This window comes from Stegostoma tigrinum, chromosome 2 (assembly GCF_030684315.1).
Source record: "Stegostoma tigrinum isolate sSteTig4 chromosome 2, sSteTig4.hap1, whole genome shotgun sequence".
Classification (NCBI taxonomy): domain Eukaryota; kingdom Metazoa; phylum Chordata; class Chondrichthyes; order Orectolobiformes; family Stegostomatidae; genus Stegostoma; species Stegostoma tigrinum.
This window is the reverse complement of record NC_081355.1, coordinates 21,476,483-21,498,958: the sequence shown is the minus strand read 5'-3', so window position 1 is coordinate 21,498,958 and position 22,476 is coordinate 21,476,483. Positions and strand designations below refer to the sequence as shown.

The following is a 22,476-nucleotide window of genomic DNA, read 5'->3' as shown; positions in this document are numbered from 1 at the left end:
AAAGAAACCTTTGGCCTAACTTGTCCATGTAGACCAAACTAAACTAGTCTCATTTGCCTGCATTTGGCCCATATCCCTCTAAACGTTTCCTATCCATGTACCTGTGTAAGTGTCTTTCAAATGTTGTAAGTATACCTGCCTCTACCACTCCCTCTGGCAGTTCATTCCACATACGCACCATGTGATGTGTGAAAAAGTTACCCCCTCAGGTCCCTTTTAAATCTTTCTCTTCTCATCTTAAAATTATGCCCTCTAGTTTGGAACTGCCCTAACCTAGAGAAGAAAGACTTTTGCTATTCGCTTTATCTATGCCCTTCATGATTTTATAAACCTCTATAAAATCACCCGTCAACCTCTTACACTCCAGTGAGAAAGGTCCCAGCCTGTCCAGCTAACAAAGTGTGGAGCTGGTTGAACACAGCAGGCCAAGCAGCATCTCAGGAGCACAAAAGCTGATGTTTCAGGTCTAGACCTTTCATCAGACCTGAAACATCAGTTTTTGTGCTCCTCAAATGCTGCTTGGCCTGCTGTGTTCATCCAGCTCCACACTTAGTTGTCTCGGATTCTCCAGCATCTGCAGTTCCCATTATCTTTCTCTCAGCCTATCCAGCCTCCAGTTCTGGTAAAATCCTTGTAAATCTTTTCTGCACCATCTCAATTTAATAATATTCTTCCTATAGCAGGGCAACCTGAACTGTATGCAGTACTCCAAAAGTGGCCTCATTGATGTCTTGTACAACCACAACATAATGTTGCAACTCCTACACTCAATGGTCTGAGCAATGAAGGCAAGTGTGCTAAACATCTTCTTTACCGTCCTGCCTCCCTGTGATACAACTTTCAAAGACCTATGTACCTGAACCCTTAGAGCTCTCTATTTGACAACACTTCCCAGGGCCTGACTATTAACCGTGTAAGTCCTGCTCTTGTTTATTTTACCAAAGTGCAACATCTCACATTTATCCAAATTAAACTCCATCCGCCACTTCTTTGGCCCATCTGATCAAGATCATTTGTAAGCTTAGATAACCTTAGTCCTCAACTTCACTCTACGGCCTTTTCCCCATAGGCCCTGATTCCCATGTTGATTGAAAATCTATTTAGCCTTGAGTAAACTTCCATCATATAATTTTCCTTTCAAAGCTCTGAGGAAATTACTTGCGCGTATTTTTCTAAATTACGCAGACTGGACACAGTATGCTGCAGGTGGCACAAGGTCAGACTGTTGTAGAATGGCCTTCTTGTGATGTGCTAATAGATGTGATGGCATAACCAATCCTGTGCTGATCAGATATCGATATAGAGCTGTAGATCAGCAGTCTTGATTTGATGCGGGCTGACTATGACTAATTACAAACAGATCTATCCCTCCAGTCAAAAAATGCCAAAGGAAGGCCAGAAGCCAAACTACTTGTAGGAATGCCTGAAGAAGAAAGTCTTGCATTCATATAATGCTTACATGATTTTATGAATCCTGAAATGCTTAAGTCATTTAAGTACTTCTGAAGTATAATTGTCATGTAATGTAGGAAACATAATTTACATCCAGGAACATCTCACAAACAGCAATTAAATAAAAATATCTTGTGGAGCTAGAGGAAAACAGCAGGCCAGGCAGCATCAGAGAAGCAGGAAAGTTGACATTTCTGGACCTTACCCTTCTTCAGAACTTTCCTGCTCCTCTGATGTTGCCTGGCCTGCTGTGTTCCTCCTGCTCCACACTGTATCGTCTCTGACCCCAGCATCCGCACTTCTTGCTATCTCTAAATAAAATAGCCCTTTTTCATTAAATATGTATGAGCTTTCCTCTCCTCTTTGAAAATAATATCTGTGAGGTAAGACTGGCCATGATTTAACATCCCATTCAGTGACAATACACTATCAATGATGCCCCGCCCCCCCCAAATACTGTTCTGGGAGTGTCAGACTTTATTGTATCTTCAGGTCTCTGGAGGAGCAATTGTATAAATCATCCGCAGATTTAGAGGTAAGGTTATTAAAGTGTCTTCATGGTGTTGCAAAAGGTCACTGCTCCGATAATGGCCTAGATGACAATGCGTTTGTCTTTTGCAAGATGACTGGCATCGTTTGGTGGAATGCAGTTATCCTTTAGGCTGAAACAGCAAAGGCAGATCATTACTCTTTTGCCATTTCCAACTTCTCTCATTGACCGAACAATGACAGAAATCCATGTCCTATATGCTTGTTGTATGCAATCATATACAAAACAATATGGTCATGTTGTTCTATTGGCTGCTAGAACAGTGTGATCTTTTAAAGTTTCTGTTTCTACTATAAAATTGGGTGATAACTTTGAGGGACCTATGGACGTGGACCCCAAGATCCCTGTGTTCCTCCGCACTGCCAAGAATCCTGCTATTAACCCTGTATTCTGCACTCAAATTCAACCTTCCAAAATGAATTACTTCACGCTTTTCCAGGTTGAATTCCATCTGCCACTTCTTTGCCCAGCTCTGCATCCTGTCAATGTCCCCATGCAACCTACAACAGCCCTCTAAGCTATCGACATCTCTACCAACCTTCATGCGATCGGCAAACTTATTAACCCACCTTCCACTTCCTCATCCCAGGCCCCAAGATGACCTTCCACATCAAGCAGACGTTCACCTGCACATCTGCCAATGTGGTATATTGTATCCATTGTACCCGGTGTGGCTTCCTCTACACTGGGGAAACCAAGTGGAGGCTTGGGGACCACTTTGCAGAACACCTCCGTTTGGTTCGCAACAAACAACTGCACCTCCCAGTTGCAAACGATTTCCACTCCCCCTCCCATTCCTCAGACGACATGTCCATCATGGGCCTCCTGCAGTGCCACAATGATGCCACCCGAAGGTTGCAAGAACAGCAACTCATATTCCGCTTGGGAACCCTGCAGCCCAATGGTATCAATGTGGACTTCACAAGCTTCAAAATCTCCCCTTCCCCCACTGCATCCCAAAACCAGCCCAGTTCTTCCCCTCCCCCCACTGCGTCACACAACCAGCCCAGCTTGTCCCCTCCCCCCACTGCATCACAAAACCAGCCCAGCCCGTCACCGCTTCCCTAACCTGTTGTTCCTCTCACCCATCCCTTCCTCCCACCCCAAGCCCGACCTCCATTTCCTACCTACCACCTCATCCCGCCTCCTTGACCTGTCCGGCTTCCCTGGACTGACCTATCCCCTCCCTACCTCCCCACCTATACTCTCTCTACCTATCATCTTTTCTCTCCATCTTCGGCCCGCCTCGCCCTCTCTCCCTATTTATTCCAGTTCCCTCTCCCTATACCCCTCTCTGATGAAGGGTCTAGGCCTGAAACGTCAGCTTTTGTGCTCCTGAGATGCTGCTTGGCCTGCTGTGTTCATCCAGCTCCACACTTTGTTATCAGGGAAAAGAACATGGTTTGTTCAGTTCAATGTGTACCATGTACACTCATCATGCAGTGATAATGGAGTTATGAGCTAACCATAGCAATTAGTGTCAGCATGAGATCCAAAAATTACATTGAAGAAGACCAACTTCCACTGATGGAGAGATTTGAAAATTTAGGTCCAAAATCACTATCTTCCTCCAAAATGTTTGTCATGTCATTAATATTCATATGCCATGCCAAAATATTATTTTCTGAAAAAAATATAATTCCATACTCGTCCCCTTAGGGGCCAGTGTGAAGCAGTGAATTGTTAATTCTGCACCACCTGACTCAGAGGTAGGAATGACATGGCAAAACCAAGCACATGGTCCGTCTGTATTGAATTAGCTGATCTCAGCTGGAGTGGCAAGGAGGATATTATAGTGACCATTGAACGCTTCCTAATTACGATATGATATTCCAGGCTAGCTAGTGCAAGGTCAGGGTATCGTGGTGATGCACAATCACATGGCTTGTCACCTAATGAAATAGGTTATAAGGCTATTTGGTGGCGTACTGACCAGGACTGGTGCTTGATGATGGGTCCACACAACTTTAAGAGAAGGGGAAGCAAACTGGTTAACCAATATAAAATGGCCAGCTGTCTGTTCTTGTAGCCTAAATCTCATTAAAGTTCAGTACCAAGTCAATACTCACTGATACAACATAAGTAGCGACAGATTATTTTTGGGCCTTACCAGATTTCGGTTATGGTGGTGTTTTCTCTGAGTGACTGAAAGAGGTACATAGCTCCATGGTTTGTTATCCTGTTTTGATTCAACCTGCAAAATATTCATTGCATTTTTAGTGATTTTCCTGTTTTCATTCACATGCGTATGTGTGTGTGTGTGTGTATTTTATATCTATAAAACATCCTGCAAATGTTACAATTTAAGGGCTGTTACAGACTTACAGGAAAATAAAATAAATGTGAAACAGAATGCTGGGTGCAATGAAACTTAAATGCAAAGCATGAATATACCAATGCCATGTGGACTGTGGCAAAAAAAAAAGTGACCCACCACCCCCTTCTCAAGGGCAATTAGAGATGTGCAGCAAATGACAGTTTGTAAAAAAACAAGAAATATGCAACAGAAATATCAGAGTAAAACATCACTGATGCAAGCTTGTGCAGACTGAAAGAAGATCAGTCAAAGGATTTAGAATCCGCTGGCTGCACAGGAAACTGTGAGCAAATCGTTTTCATCTTATTTGAGAAGTTAAATATATTGGTGCAGGCATGTGCTGCAGGGTACACTTAGTTTATCTGAATGGTGAGACTTGATGATCTACATGATGTAGATATGCAGGATCAGCTTCTATTTCACTGCTGTAGAGAACGCATCAAGCCCTCTCATTGAAGAGCCCATCTGCTCCTAGTAATGTTGTCCTTGGAGAGCAGGGGTGGGAGGTGTCATGAGCAACAATCAGGTCCGTCATTGTGGGCTTCCCTTCCTTCTTTTTCAGGTGCATTACCTTTTTGAATTTCTTTTTGGATGAAAGCATTGCCCGGCAAAGCCAGGATTTATGCTTGTGAAGGTTTGGTAGTGAGCTGCACTTCTTGAACTACTACAGTCCATGCGATGTCAAGTGCACTCTCAATGTTGTTAGGGAGGGAATTGTAGAATTTTAGGACAGTGACTATGCAGAAATTGTCCTTTGAATCGGGATTTTTCTGCTAATTCATTTGTGGGATGTGGGGCATTGCTGGCTGGTCAGCATTTGTTGCCCATCCCTAGTTGCCCTTGAGAAGGTGGTGGGGAGCTGCCTTCTTAAACCGTTGCAGTCCTCCTGCTGTGGGCTGACCCACAATGCCATAAGTGAGAGGATTCCACAATTTGGACCCAGGATGATATGCACCAGGATGGTGTGTGACTTGGCAGAACCTGCTGCCCTTGTCCTTTCAGGTCGTAGCGATAACAGGTTTGGAATGTCTTAGTGAAGGGAGGTTGGTGAGTTGCACATGGTTCACTGTTTACTAACTGTGGCCACTGTGCAATGGTGATAGAGTGCATAAACGTTTAAGGCAGTGCATGGAGTGCTGATCAAATAAGCTGCATTCCTTTGGATGATGTCAAAACCTCTTGTATGTTGTGCCTGTCATCCAGGCAGATGAAACTCTCCAAAATGTTCCTGACTTGTAGATGGACAAAGTCAGAAATCACACAACACCAGGTTATAGCCCAACAGGTTTATTTGAAATCACAAACTTTCATAGCACTGCTCCTTTGTCAGGTGAAGCGAAATAAACCTGTTGGACTATAACCTGGAGTTATGTGTCTTCTGACTTCGCCCTTCCCAGTCCAAAACCAACAACTCCACATCATTGTAGATGGACAGGCTTGGAAAATCAAAAGGTCAGGTACTTAGAACATAGAACATAGAACATAGAACAGTACAGCACAGAACAGGCCCTTCAGCCCACAATGTTGTGCCGACCATTGATCCTCATGTATGCACCCTCAAATTTCTGTGACCATATGCATGTCCAGCAGTCTCTTAAATGACCCCAATGACCTTGCTTCCACAACTGCTGCTGGCAACGCATTCCATGCTCTCACAACTCTGTGTAAAGAACCCGCCTCTGACATCCCCTCTATACTTTCCACCAACCAGCTTAAAACTATGACCCCTCGTGCTAGCCATTTCTGCCCTGGGAAATAGTCTCTGGCTATCAACTCTATCTATGCCTCTCATTATCTTGTATACCTCAATTAGGACCCCTCTCCTCCTCCTTTTCTCCAATGAAAAGAGACCGAGCTCAGTCAACCTGTCTTCATAAGATAAGCCCTCCAGTCCAGGCAGCATCCTGGTAAACCTCCTCTGAACCCTCTCCAAAGCATCCACATCTTTCCTATAATAGGGCGACCAGAACTAGACGCAGTATTCCAAGTGCGGTCTAACCAAAGTTTTATAGAGCTGCAACAAGATCTCACGACTCTTAAACTCAATCCCCCTGTTAATGAAAGCCAAAACACCATATGCTTTCTTAACAACCCTGTCCACTTGGGTGGCCATTTTAAGGGATCTATGTATCTGCACACCAAGATCCCTCTGTTCCTCCACACTGCCAAGAATTCTATCCTTAATCCTGTGCTGAGCTTGCAAATTCGACCTTCCAAGATGCATCACCTCACATTTATCCAGGTTGAACTCCATCTGCCACCTCTCAGCCCATCTCTGCATCCTGTCAATGTTCCGCTGCAGCCTACAACAGCCCTCTATACTGTCAACGACACCTCCAACCTTCGTGTCGTCTGCAAACTTACTGACCCATCCTTCAATCCCCTCATCCAAGTTATTAATAAAAATTAAAAACAGTAGAGGCCCAAGGACAGAGCCCTGTGGAACCCCACTCACCACTGACTTCCAGGCAGAATATTTTCCTTCTACTACCACTCGCTGTCTTCTGTTGGCCAGCCAATTCTGTATCCAAGCAGCTAAGTTCCCCTGTATCCCATTCCTCCTGACCTTCTGAATGAGCCTACCATGGGGAACCTTATCAAATGCCTTACTGAAGTCCATATACACCACATCCACAGCTCGGCCCTCATCAACTTTTCTAGTCACATCCTCAAAGAACTCGATAAGGTTTGTGAGGCATGACCTGCCCCTCTCAAAGCCGTGTTGACTGCATTTAATCAAGCCATGCTCTTCCAGATGGTCATAAATCCTATCCCTCAGAATCCTTTCTAACACCTTGCAGACGACAGACATGAGACTTACTGGTCTGTAATTGCCGGGGATTTCCCTATTTCCTTTCTTGAAGAGAGGAATTACATTTGCCTCTCTCCAGTCCTCAGGTACGACTCCAGTGGAGAGCGAGGATGCAAAGATCTTCACAAGTGGCGAAGCAATTGCATTTCTCGCTTCCCAAAGCAGCTGAGGACAAATCTGGTCCGGGCCTGGCGACTTGTCAATCTTAATGTTTGACAAAATTTTCAGCACATCAGCTTCGTCTATCTCTATCCATTCCAGCATGCACACCTGCTCTTCAAAGGTTTCATTCACTACAAAGTTGGTTTCTTTCGTAAAGACAGAAGCAAAAAACTCATTTAGGGCTTCCCCTACCTCCTCAGACTCCACACACAAGTTCCCTATGCTATCCCTGATCGGCCCTACTCTTTCTTTGACCATTCTCTTATTCCTCACATAAGTGTAAAATACCTTTGTGTTTTCCCTGATTCGTTCTGCCAAGCCTTTCTCGTGCCCCCTCCTGGCTCTCCTCAGACCATTTTTGAGCTCCTTCCTTGCCTGCGTGTAATCCTCTCTAGCTGAACTTGACCCTAGCTTCCTCCACCTTATGTAAGCTACCTTCTTCCTTTTCACAAGAAGCTCTACCGCTCTTGTCATCCAAGGTTCCTTTATCTTACCCCTTCTTGCCTGTCAGAGAGGGACATATTTACTCATCACTCGCAACAATTGTTCCTTAAACAGTCTCTACATGTCTATAGTTCCCTTACCATGGAACAATTGCTCCCAGTCCATGCTTCCTAACTCATGTCTGATCACGTCATAGTTTCCTCTTCCCCAATTAAATATCCTCCCATTTTGCCTAATCCTCTCCTTCTCCATAGCTATGTAGAATGTGAGGCAGTTATGGTCACTATCAACAAAATGTTCTCCCACCACAAGATCTGAAGAATTGACCTGATCTTGTAGCTAAAATATTTGTAAAAATGTACAGTTGAGTTTCTGTCAAGTAATAACCTCCAAAATGTTACTAGTGAGGGATTCAGCAGTGGTAATGCACTGGAAGTAAAGGGGAGTGGTGCAGGAATGGCTGTTGTCTGAAACATGTGGCGTGATTGTTCCTTGCATTTTTCAGCCCAAGTCTAGGTGCTCAGAGGATTTAATGTTAGCACGGATGTCTTCAGTATCTGAGGAGTAGTTACAACTAGTACTGAACAGTGTGCAATAAGTGGCAAACATTTCAAAGTCTGATCTTATAATGGAAGGAAAGTCATTCATGAAGCAGCTGAAAATAGTTGCATGTAGGATGTTACACTGTGGAATTCCTAGGGCAGTTTCCAGAGGCTGGAATGATTTGCCTCCATCTTCCTTGGTGCTAAGTATGACTCCAAATGGTGGAGAAATTTTCCCCCTTGTATTCCCATTGACTTCAGTTTTACAAATGCTTCACGATGCTTCAGTTAGTACAGCCTTAAAATGTTAGAGCAGAATTAGGCTGTTCAACCCACTAAGCCTGCTCCATCAAATGATCACGGCTGATATGTTTCTCAACCCCATTTGCCTGCCTTCTTACTGCAACCCTTGATCCTGTTTCTATCTCTATCTTAAATCCACTCAATTACTTGGCCTCCACAGTCTTCTGCAGTAACGAGTTCCACAGATTAACCACCCCATGGCTGAAGAAGTTACTCCTTGTCACAGTTCAAAGGGGTTGTCTCTTCATTCTGAGGCTGTGTCCCAGGGTCCTAGCCTCTCCTACTAGTGGAAATATCTTTACCATGCCCACTCTATCTGGGCTTTTCAATATTCTGGTTTCAATGAGATCTTTCCTCATCCTTCTAAACTCCATCCAGATCCCCCAGCTATTGTTCATAAAATGTCCATCATCCCTGGGATCATTCTTGTCAACCTCCTCTGGATCCCTTCCAAATGCCAGCACATTTTTCTTAAGATATGGGGCCCAAAACTGCTCACAATATTCCAAATGTTGCCTGACCAGAGCCTTATGCAGACTTAGCAGAACATCTCTCCTCTTGTATTCAAGCTCTATTGAAATGAATACTAATATTGCATTTGTCCTCCTAATTGCCTACTGAACCTGAATGTTAACATTGAGAATCCTGAACAAGACTCCAAAGTCTCTTTGTGCTTCAAATTTCAGAACCGTTCCCCTGTTAAGAAAATAACCTATGCCTCTATTCTTCCTACCAAGGTGCATAGCCTCACACTTGCCCACATTGTATTGCATCTGGCTGAAGTGCTATCTTGATGCCTGCTTCATTAGCTCAGCTCTTTTGTCCATGTTTGTGCAGGGCTGTAGTGAGGCCAGGAGTTAAGTGACCCTGGCAAATCCCAAACTGAGCATCGGTGAGCTGGTTATTATTTCGTTAGTACTGTCAATGACAATCCCCATCAATTTGGTAATTTAGAGTAGGCTGATGAGCTGGTAGTCAGTTGGATTGGATTTGCCCTGCTCTTTGTGGGCAATGTTCCCATTGTATGGTAGATGTTTTGGCTGTACTGGAATAGATTAGCTGGAATGGGGTTATCTCTGGAGCAAGGTCACGGTACTGCTACCATTTTTTATTATCATGTCCCATTGCCTAAATTTTATTTTGTGCCTTGAATGACTTCTTGGTATATCATGGAGAGCATTGGATTTTCTAGCTGGCTAACTGCCTCAGGGCAACTCGACTTTATAGAAGGGAGCCTGAAACAGACACATAAAGAATTATCATCCAGTTCAGGCCTGAGTAGAGGTCTTCTCTTATTTACCCTTACTAACATGGCAGTTGACATGTTTTTGACCAAACATCTGTGTACCCTTCCAGTCCACCATTTTGGAGACCTAGTTGCCAAAGAAATAGTTGATGTTTGGACCAAATTCTAGACAATAGACATGATTTGGCATTAGCATCAAGCTAATGAAGGGATGAATGAGGTCATTAGCAACTGATTTTTTTTTGACTGTTTAGATCCAATGAGATTGTAAGAACCTCTGATAACAAAAAGAATGGAAAGTTATCTTCAGACTCATGTGATTATAACATCAACAACAGTTTCCAAAGTGTCCACGTTCTTTTGTAAGGGGATTTAGGTGATTGCCTGAGTTTGCTTAATGATAAATGAACAAGAGCAGGATATGAAGCAGAAAAGACTGGGAACACTGAGCAGGACCAGTAGCATTCGAGAAATTCCAGCAGCGAACATTTTAAACTGTTAATCCTCCTTTAAGATTTGGGGACAATACAGAGGCGCAGCATTTAAAATGTAGCATAACAAAGAACAAGGGGACAGAGGGGGCAGGACAAAAATTGAAAGGCTTGCGAAGAGTTTTAGTTGAGGGAAAGGAGGTAACTGGATGGCAGGCAAGCTGTCAGCAGAAAGTCTGTTAAGAGAAGTCAAAGAAAGCACATGTGGAACATACAGATTGTGTGTGGGAGATCAGTAGAAAGAAAAGTGAGGAGAAACAGGTGAAGTGGGGAAGATAGATAGTCCCACATACCCAGTGGAAGTAGAGTGAAAGGTTGATCACTGTCATGGCTGGGAGTTGCCTATCACTGCCTATCACTGAGTTTCCAGTATGAGATACTCACCCTCCAGTGCAAACCCAACAGTGAGATACGGTTATGGGACTCATCTTCAATGGGAGACACTGAGCTGGGCATTTACTCCGCTGTGACTTTCGATCATTCACAAAATCAATCGAGCAAAGTTTGTCAGGGAGAGCTGCTGTTTGAATATCACAGTTAGCAATGGAAGAGTGCAACATGAGAGAGTGCTATATACTCTGTTCGTATGGGTTAAAATTGGCTCCGTAACTGAACCAAGGACTGAATTCAGCAGTCGAGAGAGTGTGTTACATTTGAATCATTTGTACGCAATGGGAGAGAAGTGGAGCAGAGCTGAATGGGGACAAGAATAGGTTTGAAATATGCTGTACTGCTCTAGTCCTGTGATATTTAAGTACAGCTCTGCGCCCCCTGCTTCCCAGCTTCAGGCTAAGTCAAACTCCAATACTTGTTTGTTTCATCGTGGGCTACTGTTCAGAACCAAATTGCTTCAGTGACTATGAAAACATTTTTATGAATAAAGTATATTTTTGTGAATGAAAGTTTCCCAGCCTCAGGCTAGCTATCTGCTGCTAATTAAAATTTTGAACTTGGAGAGAAAACGTGCATTTCTGCCACTCAATAGAATGCTCAAGTCTACCTCTTCAATCAACTATTCTTACACTTCCTGAACTTCTGATTGAAATCTGTCTCCTCTTGATAAACTTTCTGAAGCCACTTAGGGTATTTAAAGGTGTTGCGTGATTGCAAGTGCTTGAAAGGGCATAAGAACATCCTTAAAATCACTGTGTACATGTAGTCTTCCATGATACAGGAGTCCAAAATTGCATCTGTGCCTTTGTGCTCAGAATGCAAATACTCTCCAACATCAGAAAAGGTCTGCAGGCCAGCAGTAAGGAAATGCCATTTTCATTCTGTATGGATGATTGAGCTCTCAACTTACATCGGAAGAAAGCTCAAACTGAGCAAGATGCCAGTGAGTCATCGCACACAGTTTCAGGAACCAAGCAATCAAAGCAAAATTCCCTGGCAGTGATTTTTATGATAGCTCCAACCCTTGGCATTAGTCCTATAATGTGATAAGTCTAAAACCCCATTTCAGACACATAATATTAAAAATTACCATAACTTTTCCAGGGATGTGTTAACTCTTAGCATTTCGCCAAAGCCTTCAGCTGCTGCATCATCTAAATCATTTTGAGTCAACCTGCAAGGCAGAAGAAATCAATACTGTAAGTTCAACATTAGTATTTCTGAGCAGGATCTCCCTGCATGATAATTCCAGATTCATAAATATCTCATGTCCAATTTATAGAAAAACATGTTAAAATACATAAATTATTATTAATCTAGACCATTCATCACTTTAAACAGAATCACATAATTATTTCTTTAAATTTGATATATACATATTGCTTTCTTTTCAAGTTGACACATGCTGTTATGTTGAATGTGTGATCAATGTTACGAACTTGAACTTAGTTCTTGCATTTGCAGTAATATAGCGGAGTCCTCAGTAAAAGGCACGCTTTAAAGTAAAATGCATATATATTTGTACCCTTAGTCATTAAGTCATTGAGATGTACCGCATGGAAACAGGCCATTTGGTCCAATTCTAAAATGCCTCCTTATTTTTACTTTACACAAGTTTTGCATATTCTTAAATATCAAGTCAAGATTTCATGAAAAATCCATAATTATGATGAGAAAATCTTATGAACATCCGAATTTTATTCAAGAATTTTAGATGAAAAGAGGAGAAAAATAACTTTTTTTGCTTGTTGATTGTTTTTTAAATTTAGTTTTTGGTCTGTAATTCCTTTTGTTTTCAAACATCAATCAACATTCAGAGCAAGTAGGTAAATGCCTGTCTGTACCAGAGTATTTTTAGTGAGCGGTTCTTGCAGAGCACCTTCGCCAGACGTTTGCCGCCTTTTGCTGAGATCTGGTTTGCTGCGAGGCTGGGAAAACGTGGAAACAAGTGATTTATTATCTTTTCTGGTGAATTCAGGCCCTGGCCAGTTTTAGAACTCAATAGAGGAATGAAGAAACAAAATTTATCATTGATATTTTGCCCATCCCCTTTCAGCATTCTAATAGACTGTTGTTGCCCCTGACCTTCTGGACTAGCCCTGAATACCTACCCCATCCCCCTCAACAACTTCTCTTTCAATCCCTACCACTTCCTACAGACAAAGGGGGTGGCCATGGTTGCCTGCATGGGCCCAAGCTATGCCTGCCTCTTTGTAGGGTATGTGGAACAATCCCTCTTTCAAAGCTACACTGGCCCTATCCACCATCTCCTCCTCCATTACACTAATGATTGTTTCGGCACTGCCTTGTGCTCCCACGAGGAGCTCAAACAGTTTATTCACTTCACTAACACCTTTCACCCCAACCTTAAGTTTACCCGGACCATCTCTGACACCTCTCTCTCCCTCCTGGACCTCTTTGTATCCATCGCTGGCATCCACCTGGAAACCGATATCCATTTTAAACCTACCGACTCCCACAACAACCTAGAATACTCCTCCTCTCACCCACCCTCCTGCAAAAAGGCCATGCCCTATTTCCAATTCCTTCGCCTCCGCTGCTTCTGCTCCCGAGATGAGGCATTTCACTCCCGAACATCTCAGACGTCCTCTTTTTTCGAGGACCGCAACTTCCCCTCCACAGTGATTGAAAATGCCCTCGAATTGGTCGCCTGCATTTCCCGCAATTCATTCCTCACAGCCCCTACCTGCAATAATAACCAAAACAGAATCCCCCACATTCTCACGTACCACCCCACCAACCTCCGAATCCAACACATCATTCTCCGACATTTCCGCCATCTGCAATCTGACCCCACCACCAAAGATATTTTTCCCTCCCCGCCCTTACGTGCTTTCCAGAGGGACCACTCTCTCCGTGACTCCCTTGTTTGCTCCACGCTCCCCTCTCGTCCCATCATCCCCGCACTTTTCCCTGCAACCGAAGCAAGTGCTACACCTGCCCCAATACCTCCCCCCTTATCCCATCCCGGGTCCTAAGAAGATGTTCCACATCAAACTGATGTTCACCTGCACATCTGCTAATTTGACATATTGTATCCACTGTTCCCATTGTGGCCTCCTCTACATCAGGGAAACCAAGTGGAGGCTTGGGGACCGCTTTGCAGAACACCTATGCTCAGTTTGCAACAAACAACTACACCTCCCACTCACGAACCATTTCAACTGCCCACCCCCCTCCTCGGACGACATGTCCGCCCTGGGCCTCCTGCATTGCCACAATGATGCCACCCGAAAGATGCAGGAACAGCATCTCATATTTCGCTTGGGCACCCTGCAGCCCAAGGGTATCAATGTGGACTTCACGAGCTTCAAAATCTCCCCTCTCTCGACAGCATATCAAAACTAGCCCATCTATTCCCCGCCTCCCTAACCATTCCTCCCACCTCAAGCCCCATCCCCATCTCCTACACACTAACCTCATCCCGCCTCCTTGACCTGTCTGTCCTCCCTGGACTATCCCCTCCCTAGTTCCCCACCTGCATTCACCTTCACTGACTCTAACCCTGCCTCTTTGACATGTCTGTCTCCTCTGACCCTATCCTCTCCTTTATCCGTCTTCTATCAGCCTCCCCCTTTCTCGCCATTTATTTCAGAGTCCCCCTCCCCTCCCCTATTTCTGAAGAAGGGTCTCAACCCAAAACGTCGGTCTTCCTGCTCCTCTGATGCTGCTTGGCCTGCAGTGTTCATCCCGCTTCACACTGTGTTATCTCAGATTCTGCAGCATCGGCAGTTCCTACTATCTCTCCATCCCATGGCACCTTTATTTGCAAGTGCAGGAATTATAATCTATTCCCTTCCCACCACCTAGGACCTCAACTTTCTACCAGGTAAAATGGCAATTTATGTATAACCCTCTCAGTATGGTGTCATGTACTTACTGGTTATTATACAGTCTCCCCTAGACAGAATACACAAAATTCAAATTGGACCAGCTTTAGGGAACACCGCCACATCCACCAGCGTGACACTGAACTTCTGGTCTTTCAATTTACCTCCTTGATCTTGTTCTGTCCTCCACTCCTACACTGGCAGAGTGCTATCTTTCAGATGGACACATTACAGCCTTTCAAACTTAACATTGGTTAGCATCTGAAACTGCAGCCAGCATCGTTCCTCATTTGTTTCCGATGGCAGCTACTGGCAATGCTTCTGGTGTTTCCCATTTTCACGAGATTCACCATTACTTGTCAAATCATCACCTCTTTCAGTCTTCCTTTGTCATTCTTGTACTCCTGCCTTCCATCGAATCACAGAAATTCCTTTTTGTTTGACTGGCTCCCTCCCTCCTTCCATGCCCCTGTACTTGCTTGAAATCTATTTCATCTTTAGCTTATACCCACTACAGACTAAAGGCAATCTGGTCTGAAACGTCAACTCTCTTTGTCCACAGAAGCTGCCTGAGTTAGAATATTTCCTGCAATTTCTTCGCTTTTAATCTCAGATTTTGAGGCACTGACGTTTTTGTATTAATTTAACACTTTATGTAGCAAAACAAATGCATCATCAGTCCAAATTTGGCGGGAAGTCAAATGAAGAAATCATAGACCGCATCTTCTGACATCCCGAGAGGCGAAATCTAAACTTCAATCTGCAATGTGTATCGGGGCACATTGGAAATCCTGACGCGCTTAATCACACTTTAATTGCCCACAAAGTTTAAACATCTGATAAGGGCAGACCTATGTTTCACGGGACACTACATGAAGATCCTGTACACTGATCTCAATGCCTGAGACTTGGATTACATACGCATTACTTACCCTCTCATATTATGCGGTCTAATCTCTGTTGTAATTCAATGATAGGCAACGTAGCCGAACTGCTTATCAACCCTCAGCAGAGCAGAGCAAACCCTCTCTCTCTGACTGCCGCCTCTAACCTGATCTGACTATCTGCCAACTTGCTGCAGCTAGCTCTTGAGCGAAGGAGAATTAGAATTAGCGAGATGGTCACATGTACTCGCATGAGTACAGTGAAAGGTTTACACATTGCCACTTACAGCACTGTCTTGGGTATCGAGGCATGTAGGTACTGAATCTTAAGTACAAAATCTTGGGGGAGAAATGAGAAAAATAAACTAGTAGAAAGCCCAACAGTAAATTAGAAAAATAAATTCAGAGGAACAGTCCTTCCAAACCAGACAGTGCTCACCTTGAGACTAGGATTTCAGTCCACACTAAGGCCAGTAGGCATACAAGCTACCATTTCATCCACGCACACACCCACTAAGAGACTCGAATATTTAAAAACATACCTGAATACAGTAGCAAATGTCAGGAAAACAAAGCGAGTCCTCTCTTGTTCCTGTTGGTTTGTGCTTACCCATGTTCCTCTTCAAAGGCTTCACTGATCCATTGCTGCTCCAGCAGGGATCAGAAGTCTGCGCTGAAAGAATGCCAGCTGGTCGAGACACAGAAATCTTCCTGGATAGTAGCAATGCACCAAGCATTGACACTAGCTGGAAGAGCTGGATCTATGGTTCACGTGAGATATTGGGCAAGTCTCGCTGCACTTTTCAGAAGGAGGCTAATGACACTCAATCTAAGCACTGTTTATTTAAAGCAATGTGGGGGGTGTTACAGCAGACAGGATGGAGCCAGGGGTGTCAACATGGGGAGATTTGGCCGGCAACAGGAACTGATTGGTCTGTAGACTGGTGATCACATGTTGATGACGAAGGCTTTGTGCCTGCCACCATCTACCTGATTGGTTCCCAGGTAGCTTAGCAGCATGTGGGTGTGAATAAGATGATCAAAAGCCTTTGGATACCAGAAAGGAAGGTACAGCTTTGTCTGTGTAGTAGTAAAAATCCACCTAAACCCTGAAGAAAGTCAATTTATATTCCCTCATCAGTTGCTGTCAACTGCAACCAGTGAGTCATTGAACTATCTTCCTAGGTTTTCCTTTCACCCATAATCCACTTATTTTATGTATGTGTGAAGTGTGGGCCAGTTTATACGGAGGTTAGAGTTTTAACAAGTAAAGTTATGTGGCAACAATTTATAATTGTTTATAAGCACTGGAATAAATAGTATTTATAATAAATAATAATCTTGTCACACGCATAACCTGGTCCATGGTTTCTGTCAACCTGGGCCTGAAACGTCAGGTAAATTGAGCAATTTTGTATACTTTTATAAAATCTTTAACTTCTGTGACAACTCTGGGAATGACAGGGCTTGGTTTCTAAGATACTGCCCCAATGTCATGTGGCAGCATCGTCTGGAAAGCAAAAAGTTGGAGAGGTTCAGGGAGGGAATTCCAGAGCTTAAGGTCCAAAAATTGAAAGCACGATCACTCAAATGTGCAAAGACACCCAGAGATGGGCAGTACCCATCTTGCCAAAAATGGCAACATCTCAAAAAAAAGAAAAGAAAGTAACCTTTTAATTTTGTTTCATGTTTCCCTTTGACTTTAATGGGTTTGAAGGCATGGAAATATGGATTATTGATCTTTATCAGCTAGAGGCATGACTGTAATCTTTCCTTTTTTTTGTTTTGATCAATTTTAAAAATCCTTCTCATTGAAATTGGTGTCTCAATGCCTTGCTCGTTCTAATGCCCCCCTTGCAACAGGAACTACTGTAACAGGTGCAAGGTGGTTGAACAACCCATATTCTGGATTTCACTAATGTGGATTTCGAACCGATCACAAAAACAGATCTCAAGGTTCACTGTGATTTTCTTCCTTCCTGTAAAAACAGTCGAGAGCACGAAATTCATGCTCCTAAATAGTGTTAATCCTTTACATTTTGAAAAGGTTCCCAACTTTCGCAAAGTGAACAGAGGTTTTCCAGTAGTGATGATCCAGCATCCTGGGAGATTTAACACTTCTGCAAATGGTTCCCCTAAGGCATCAGTCCCATCCAGTTTGTCCTGCTCTTGCCGCCATCAAAACTGCTTCAAATACCCTAGGAATCTGAAACCCTCCTCTTCAGACCATCTGTTCAGCCACATATCCACCTGATATATCCTGCTATTTAACTCTGACTAGCACATAGCACTGGTATGAGAGTATTACCTTTTGAGCTCCTACTTTTCAGCTTGCATCCAGCTGGAGGCACTTTTTGCACACATGCAGTCTAGCCATTGGAATTGTACCCAGACTCCCACAGCCTTGAGCTCTTCTGCCATGATTTACCACTTTAAACTAAACTGTTTGGAGGATGCTTCTTATTAAACAATATCAATTTCCATCAGGCCATTCTTTCCTGGTGCTTGTTACTACACAAACAGCCCTTAGAAACCTTAATCTACAAAAAGACTTTACAAACTGTCAGTGATAAATATTTGAACTAACACGGTGTAGAGCTGGATGAACACAGCAGGCCAAGCAGCATCAGAGGAGCAGGAAAGCTGACGTTTCGGGCCAAGACCCTTCTTCAGAAATTCTGAAGAAATGCTTCTTTTCTGAAGAAGGGTCTCGACCCGAAACGTCAGCTTTCCTGCTCCTCTGATGCTGCTTGACCTGCTGTGTTCATCCAGCTCTACACTGTGTTATCTCAGGTTCTCCAGCATTGGCAGTTCCGTCTATCTCAGTGATAAATATTTGCCTGGCCTTATCTACTAATTACCCATCAGTTCTCTCCCTTGAAGCCTCTACTCCTGCAGTACGGTAAGATCACTCTGGTTTTTCTGTGATGTCACTTTTTTATTGCAAAATTTTTATTTAAAATGAAACAAAAACACACATATACAATAGATTCTCTCCATGCTGCACGAAGAGGCACATTTGACATCCCACAAAGCTACTGTGCAGTTGCAAAACAAAGACTCATTTAACTCGTGCAGGAAAAATGTTGACATATATTTTGAGGTGGGATCTGGAAACTGTGACTCTTTGTTTTTTTACCAACAAGCAGGACATCCTTCCCATACTGCCTCACTGTGATGCTAACTACAAGGATACTGTTCCCAGATCATATGTCATGTGGTCAGGTGACATGCAGTCCTAGCATCACGTGGTCAAATTTCCAGAATACCTCCTCCTTAAACATTCAGCAAGATTTGCACGCATATAACACATGATTATGAATTAGTTACCTCAGATTTTTCAGGGTCTGGTGATCTTCCAATGCCTCTGCAAAGGCTACAGCTCCTCTGTCTCCTATCTGATTTCCCCAGAGCCTACCAATTGTTAAAACCTAAATTATTTGGTGAATTCTTTGAGGTTTCCAATCTATAAGTAAACTAGCAGAGATATTTTTTTAAAAAAATTCTGTTTAACAATGTTCAATATGGTTGTTTTGTATTCATGGTTAAGAAGCATTTATATTATTTTCCTATTCTCAGGATGTCCCAAAATATTTAGCAGAGATGAATTACTTTCTGAAGAGCAATAATTATTAAAATGTTAAAATGGCAAATGTGGTGACTGATTTGCATGTGCCAATGAAAATTGAATATGAATCTTCGGCCAGGATTATAATTAACTATTCCCTTGCTGTCAATTTTGGATTATTGTGTTCAAATCTCTAAAGAAGGACTTGAATTCAAAGACAAGAGTTCTACCACAAAGCCAAGCTACTACTGACGTATACAGAGCCTAATTCTAATTTACAAGGCTCTAAGCTTGTCTTGATGAATGTGAAAAACCCAGCAATCTGCTCTTTGGGTGGGCCTGCTTTCCTATTTACAATTTCCTATTTGCAAATCCTTTTTACTGTGAACTAAGAATGAAGGAAAAGATTAATCAGCTACCCTAACACTGTGAAGTGAAAGACTGACTCATTGGAAGGAATGTCAAGGTTAGTTTTATTCTCTCTTACTCCTATTTTCTGACTCACTGGATGGTGCTGAATATGTGAAAGATGCATGGGGGGCAGAAAAGGAGACAAATGAGAAAACAATGAGAAAGTGACAACTTTTTTTCCCCACAGTCTCCAGTTTAAATAGATCATAAATCTAAAAAATCAACAACACAGCATTTTCCATTGGTATCTATTGGCAAACCATGTATTTTCCCACCGCTTTGAAGATTTTTTACTTCTATAAATGATTTTCTGACAGGTTAATTCCAGGATGGCAAATATTAGATTTGAAACACAAAAGTGAAGAAAGAAATGGCAGAACAAGACTTTGAGTCTACGCTTTCATTTTTTACCAGAATTTCCAAGCTTGAAAAAATGATGAGCTGTCAAACCCAATTATCAAAAGAATATATTTGTTTTCTTGTAGGCCTCTGTCATACCAATTAAAGTCACAATTAAGAGTTTTAATCTCTCGCCTTTCATAGATTTCTTCTAACAGGATTTTCTATTGGATAAAGCTCCTCGGGGAGATCCCTAATATGCTTTTCCAATATGTCAGGTCTGGTAGCACCAAAGGACATTGGGTAAAAATATTTTTGACAGTTTGTTTCAGCCTGTACTTTAACTCCCACACCTGGTATTTGTGCTTGAAGAATGCTGCTCCCATTCCTCCTCCCTTGGTTGGGAATAAAGCTTTTGGATTACAACATTGGACAAACAACCAGGAGTGAATCTTGACAAGAAGAGGATTCTGTCTTAACAGGATGCAGTTTAATGACTGATGCTAGTGTTGAAAAGTTGAGTGGAGTAAGTGTGAATTGGAAGGCAGGATGTTAGAATTTGTTGTAAAAATGGTAGTGGGAAAGAGTGCATGGTCCCTTTAAGAGGTGATATGCTTTTATATTTGGAGATTTTAAAAAAAGCCTGTGGGCAGCTGCGGATGCACACACAATCCTGAAACTAAAATATATGTATCAATTGGCTGTGTAGTTGGCAACCTAGGCTTGTTTTGATGCGAAGACAACCAGCTTGAATTTCAGTCAATTAATTTAAACCAGCTACTTAGAGACTGAACACCAAATGAACTTAAATCTGATAGTGTTGGCAATCTAGGAACAATTCTGTTATATGAAAAAGTGACAGGTCATCAAGGATGTATAAGAAGAGGGTTTTTGAAAATCAAGGTGAGAGCAAATTGCCATTGGAAGAGTAAAACTTTGGCTCTCACCGAAATCTTTAAGCTCTCTGATTAAGCACCATCTAAAAGATACCATGGCACTCTTAGCTAATATTTGTGACACAAGGATTTGACGAAGGAAGAGCTCTGACTTAAGAATAGCAAAAAAGACATGGAACATTCCGGAAGACACATCCTGACTGTAGTTTTGAGAGTCTAAGTTTTCATTTGTTTTTCTTATTATTTTGGTTTATGTGAGTTGGACTTATATTTATTATAACAGCATACCATTAGAATTTTGTTTTATTCAGGAATAGTTAGTAGTTAAAGGGAATTGTTCGGTGTGTTAATAGTTTTGTTAATTTGATCAGTTTTAGAGTTAGATAAATAAATTGCTACTTGTTGATTGATTATAGAGTGACTGTCAGGAGTTCATTTTATTTAACCATCTCCTCCACAACACTAGTTAGTTAGACATTATTACTAAGGCTACCGGAAGAGAGTGAAGACATCTCTGTGCCCTTTGACATCCAATGTTATCCTGCTTATTTCTCCACCCAAGACATCATAGGTTAATGCAGTCTCCAACATTAACCTATTCAAAACTATTCTGTGTCCAACATTTCACACCTCCATAACTCCCAACCTGTCTGTGCATTCTGCCATCCAACTTACCCGATGCATTCAATGGTTTTACTTTTTTGGATTGCTTGAGCTAAGTAAGTTCCTCCTTCATGGGTGATCATGTTTGCTCCCATCCTACTTGAAGATAACAATATCACATGAAAAAGAAAGTAGTTCTTTGGAAGTGTACTCTAATGAGGAGTAATAGCTTTTTACCAAAATAAAGTGACTCACCTTAAATTGATAAGACTGGGGCATGCTTCAATCAGTTCAGCAACATCTCTTGCTCCAATATCACTTATGTAATTCTTATAAAGTCTGAAATAGAGTTGATGGCATTTGACATCAACCATTCAAAACTGATGTTAAACAAAAAAAACTGAGGTAGTTGTGGGCACAAAAGCCATTCAGCCCATCAAAGTTAATCTCCCCAGAAGCACCATCTCTAATTGGTGTAGCCAATTGCTTCTTAAGTGATTCCAGTGGTTTCATAAAACCATTAGATATTACAGCACTGAGGGAAGCCATTTGGTCCCTCATGCTGCTCCTTGAATGAGCAATCCATCCCATTCTTCTACTGTTGCTTGGGCTGGAGAGTTTCAGTTATGGAGAGAGATTGGACAGACTTGGGTTGTTTTCTTCAGAGCTGAAGCGATTGAGAGGGGATGTGATTGAGATGTATAAAGTTATGTGGGGCATTGATTGGGTAGACAGGATGATTTAAGTTAAGAGAAAAGTTGAGTGGAGTAAGTGTGAATTGGAAGGCAGGATGTTAGAATTTGTTGTAAAAATGGTAGTGGGAAAGAGTGCATGGTCCCTTTAAGAGGTGATATGCTTTTATATTTGGAGATTTTAAAAAAAGCCTTTTAAAAAAGAAGGTTTAGAGATGAGAGAAAAAATTTGTTCACTCAGCAGGCAGTGAAAATATAGATTTCACTACCTGTCAGAGTGATAGAGGCAGAAACTCTCCTAACCTTGAAGAAATGTTTAATTGTGCACTTCCAACACCAAGGCTATGAGCCAGGTGATGGAAAATGAGATTGGATTAGTTAGCTGGTTGCTTTTGACTGATGGGCTGAAGGGTTATTTTGTGCGCTGTAGATGTGTATGAGTCAATTACTTTTCTATAGCCTTCCCTTTTTCCCTTTCAATATATTTATCAAATTTCTTTTGAAAGCTACGATTTAATGT

At 42.3% G+C, this 22,476-nt stretch overlaps 1 protein-coding gene across 1 annotated transcript in view; it reads right to left on the bottom strand.

The window, feature by feature from the left end:
- Positions 1 to 1,736: 1,736 nt before the first annotated feature.
- Positions 1,737 to 22,476, bottom strand: part of LOC125467701 (nucleotide-binding oligomerization domain-containing protein 1-like) — a 35,434-nt gene continuing 14,694 nt past the window's right edge. Inside the window, exons 5-11 of the mRNA XM_048563865.2 lie at positions 21,520 to 21,603; positions 21,337 to 21,420; positions 18,778 to 18,861; positions 12,557 to 12,640; positions 11,803 to 11,886; positions 4,113 to 4,196; positions 1,737 to 2,114 (exon numbers count right to left, since the gene is read on the bottom strand). Coding sequence (XP_048419822.1) covers positions 2,045 to 2,114; positions 4,113 to 4,196; positions 11,803 to 11,886; positions 12,557 to 12,640; positions 18,778 to 18,861; positions 21,337 to 21,420; positions 21,520 to 21,603 — 574 coding nt within the window. The 3' untranslated portion in view covers positions 1,737 to 2,044. The remainder of the gene's footprint in view (positions 2,115 to 4,112; positions 4,197 to 11,802; positions 11,887 to 12,556; positions 12,641 to 18,777; positions 18,862 to 21,336; positions 21,421 to 21,519; positions 21,604 to 22,476) is intronic.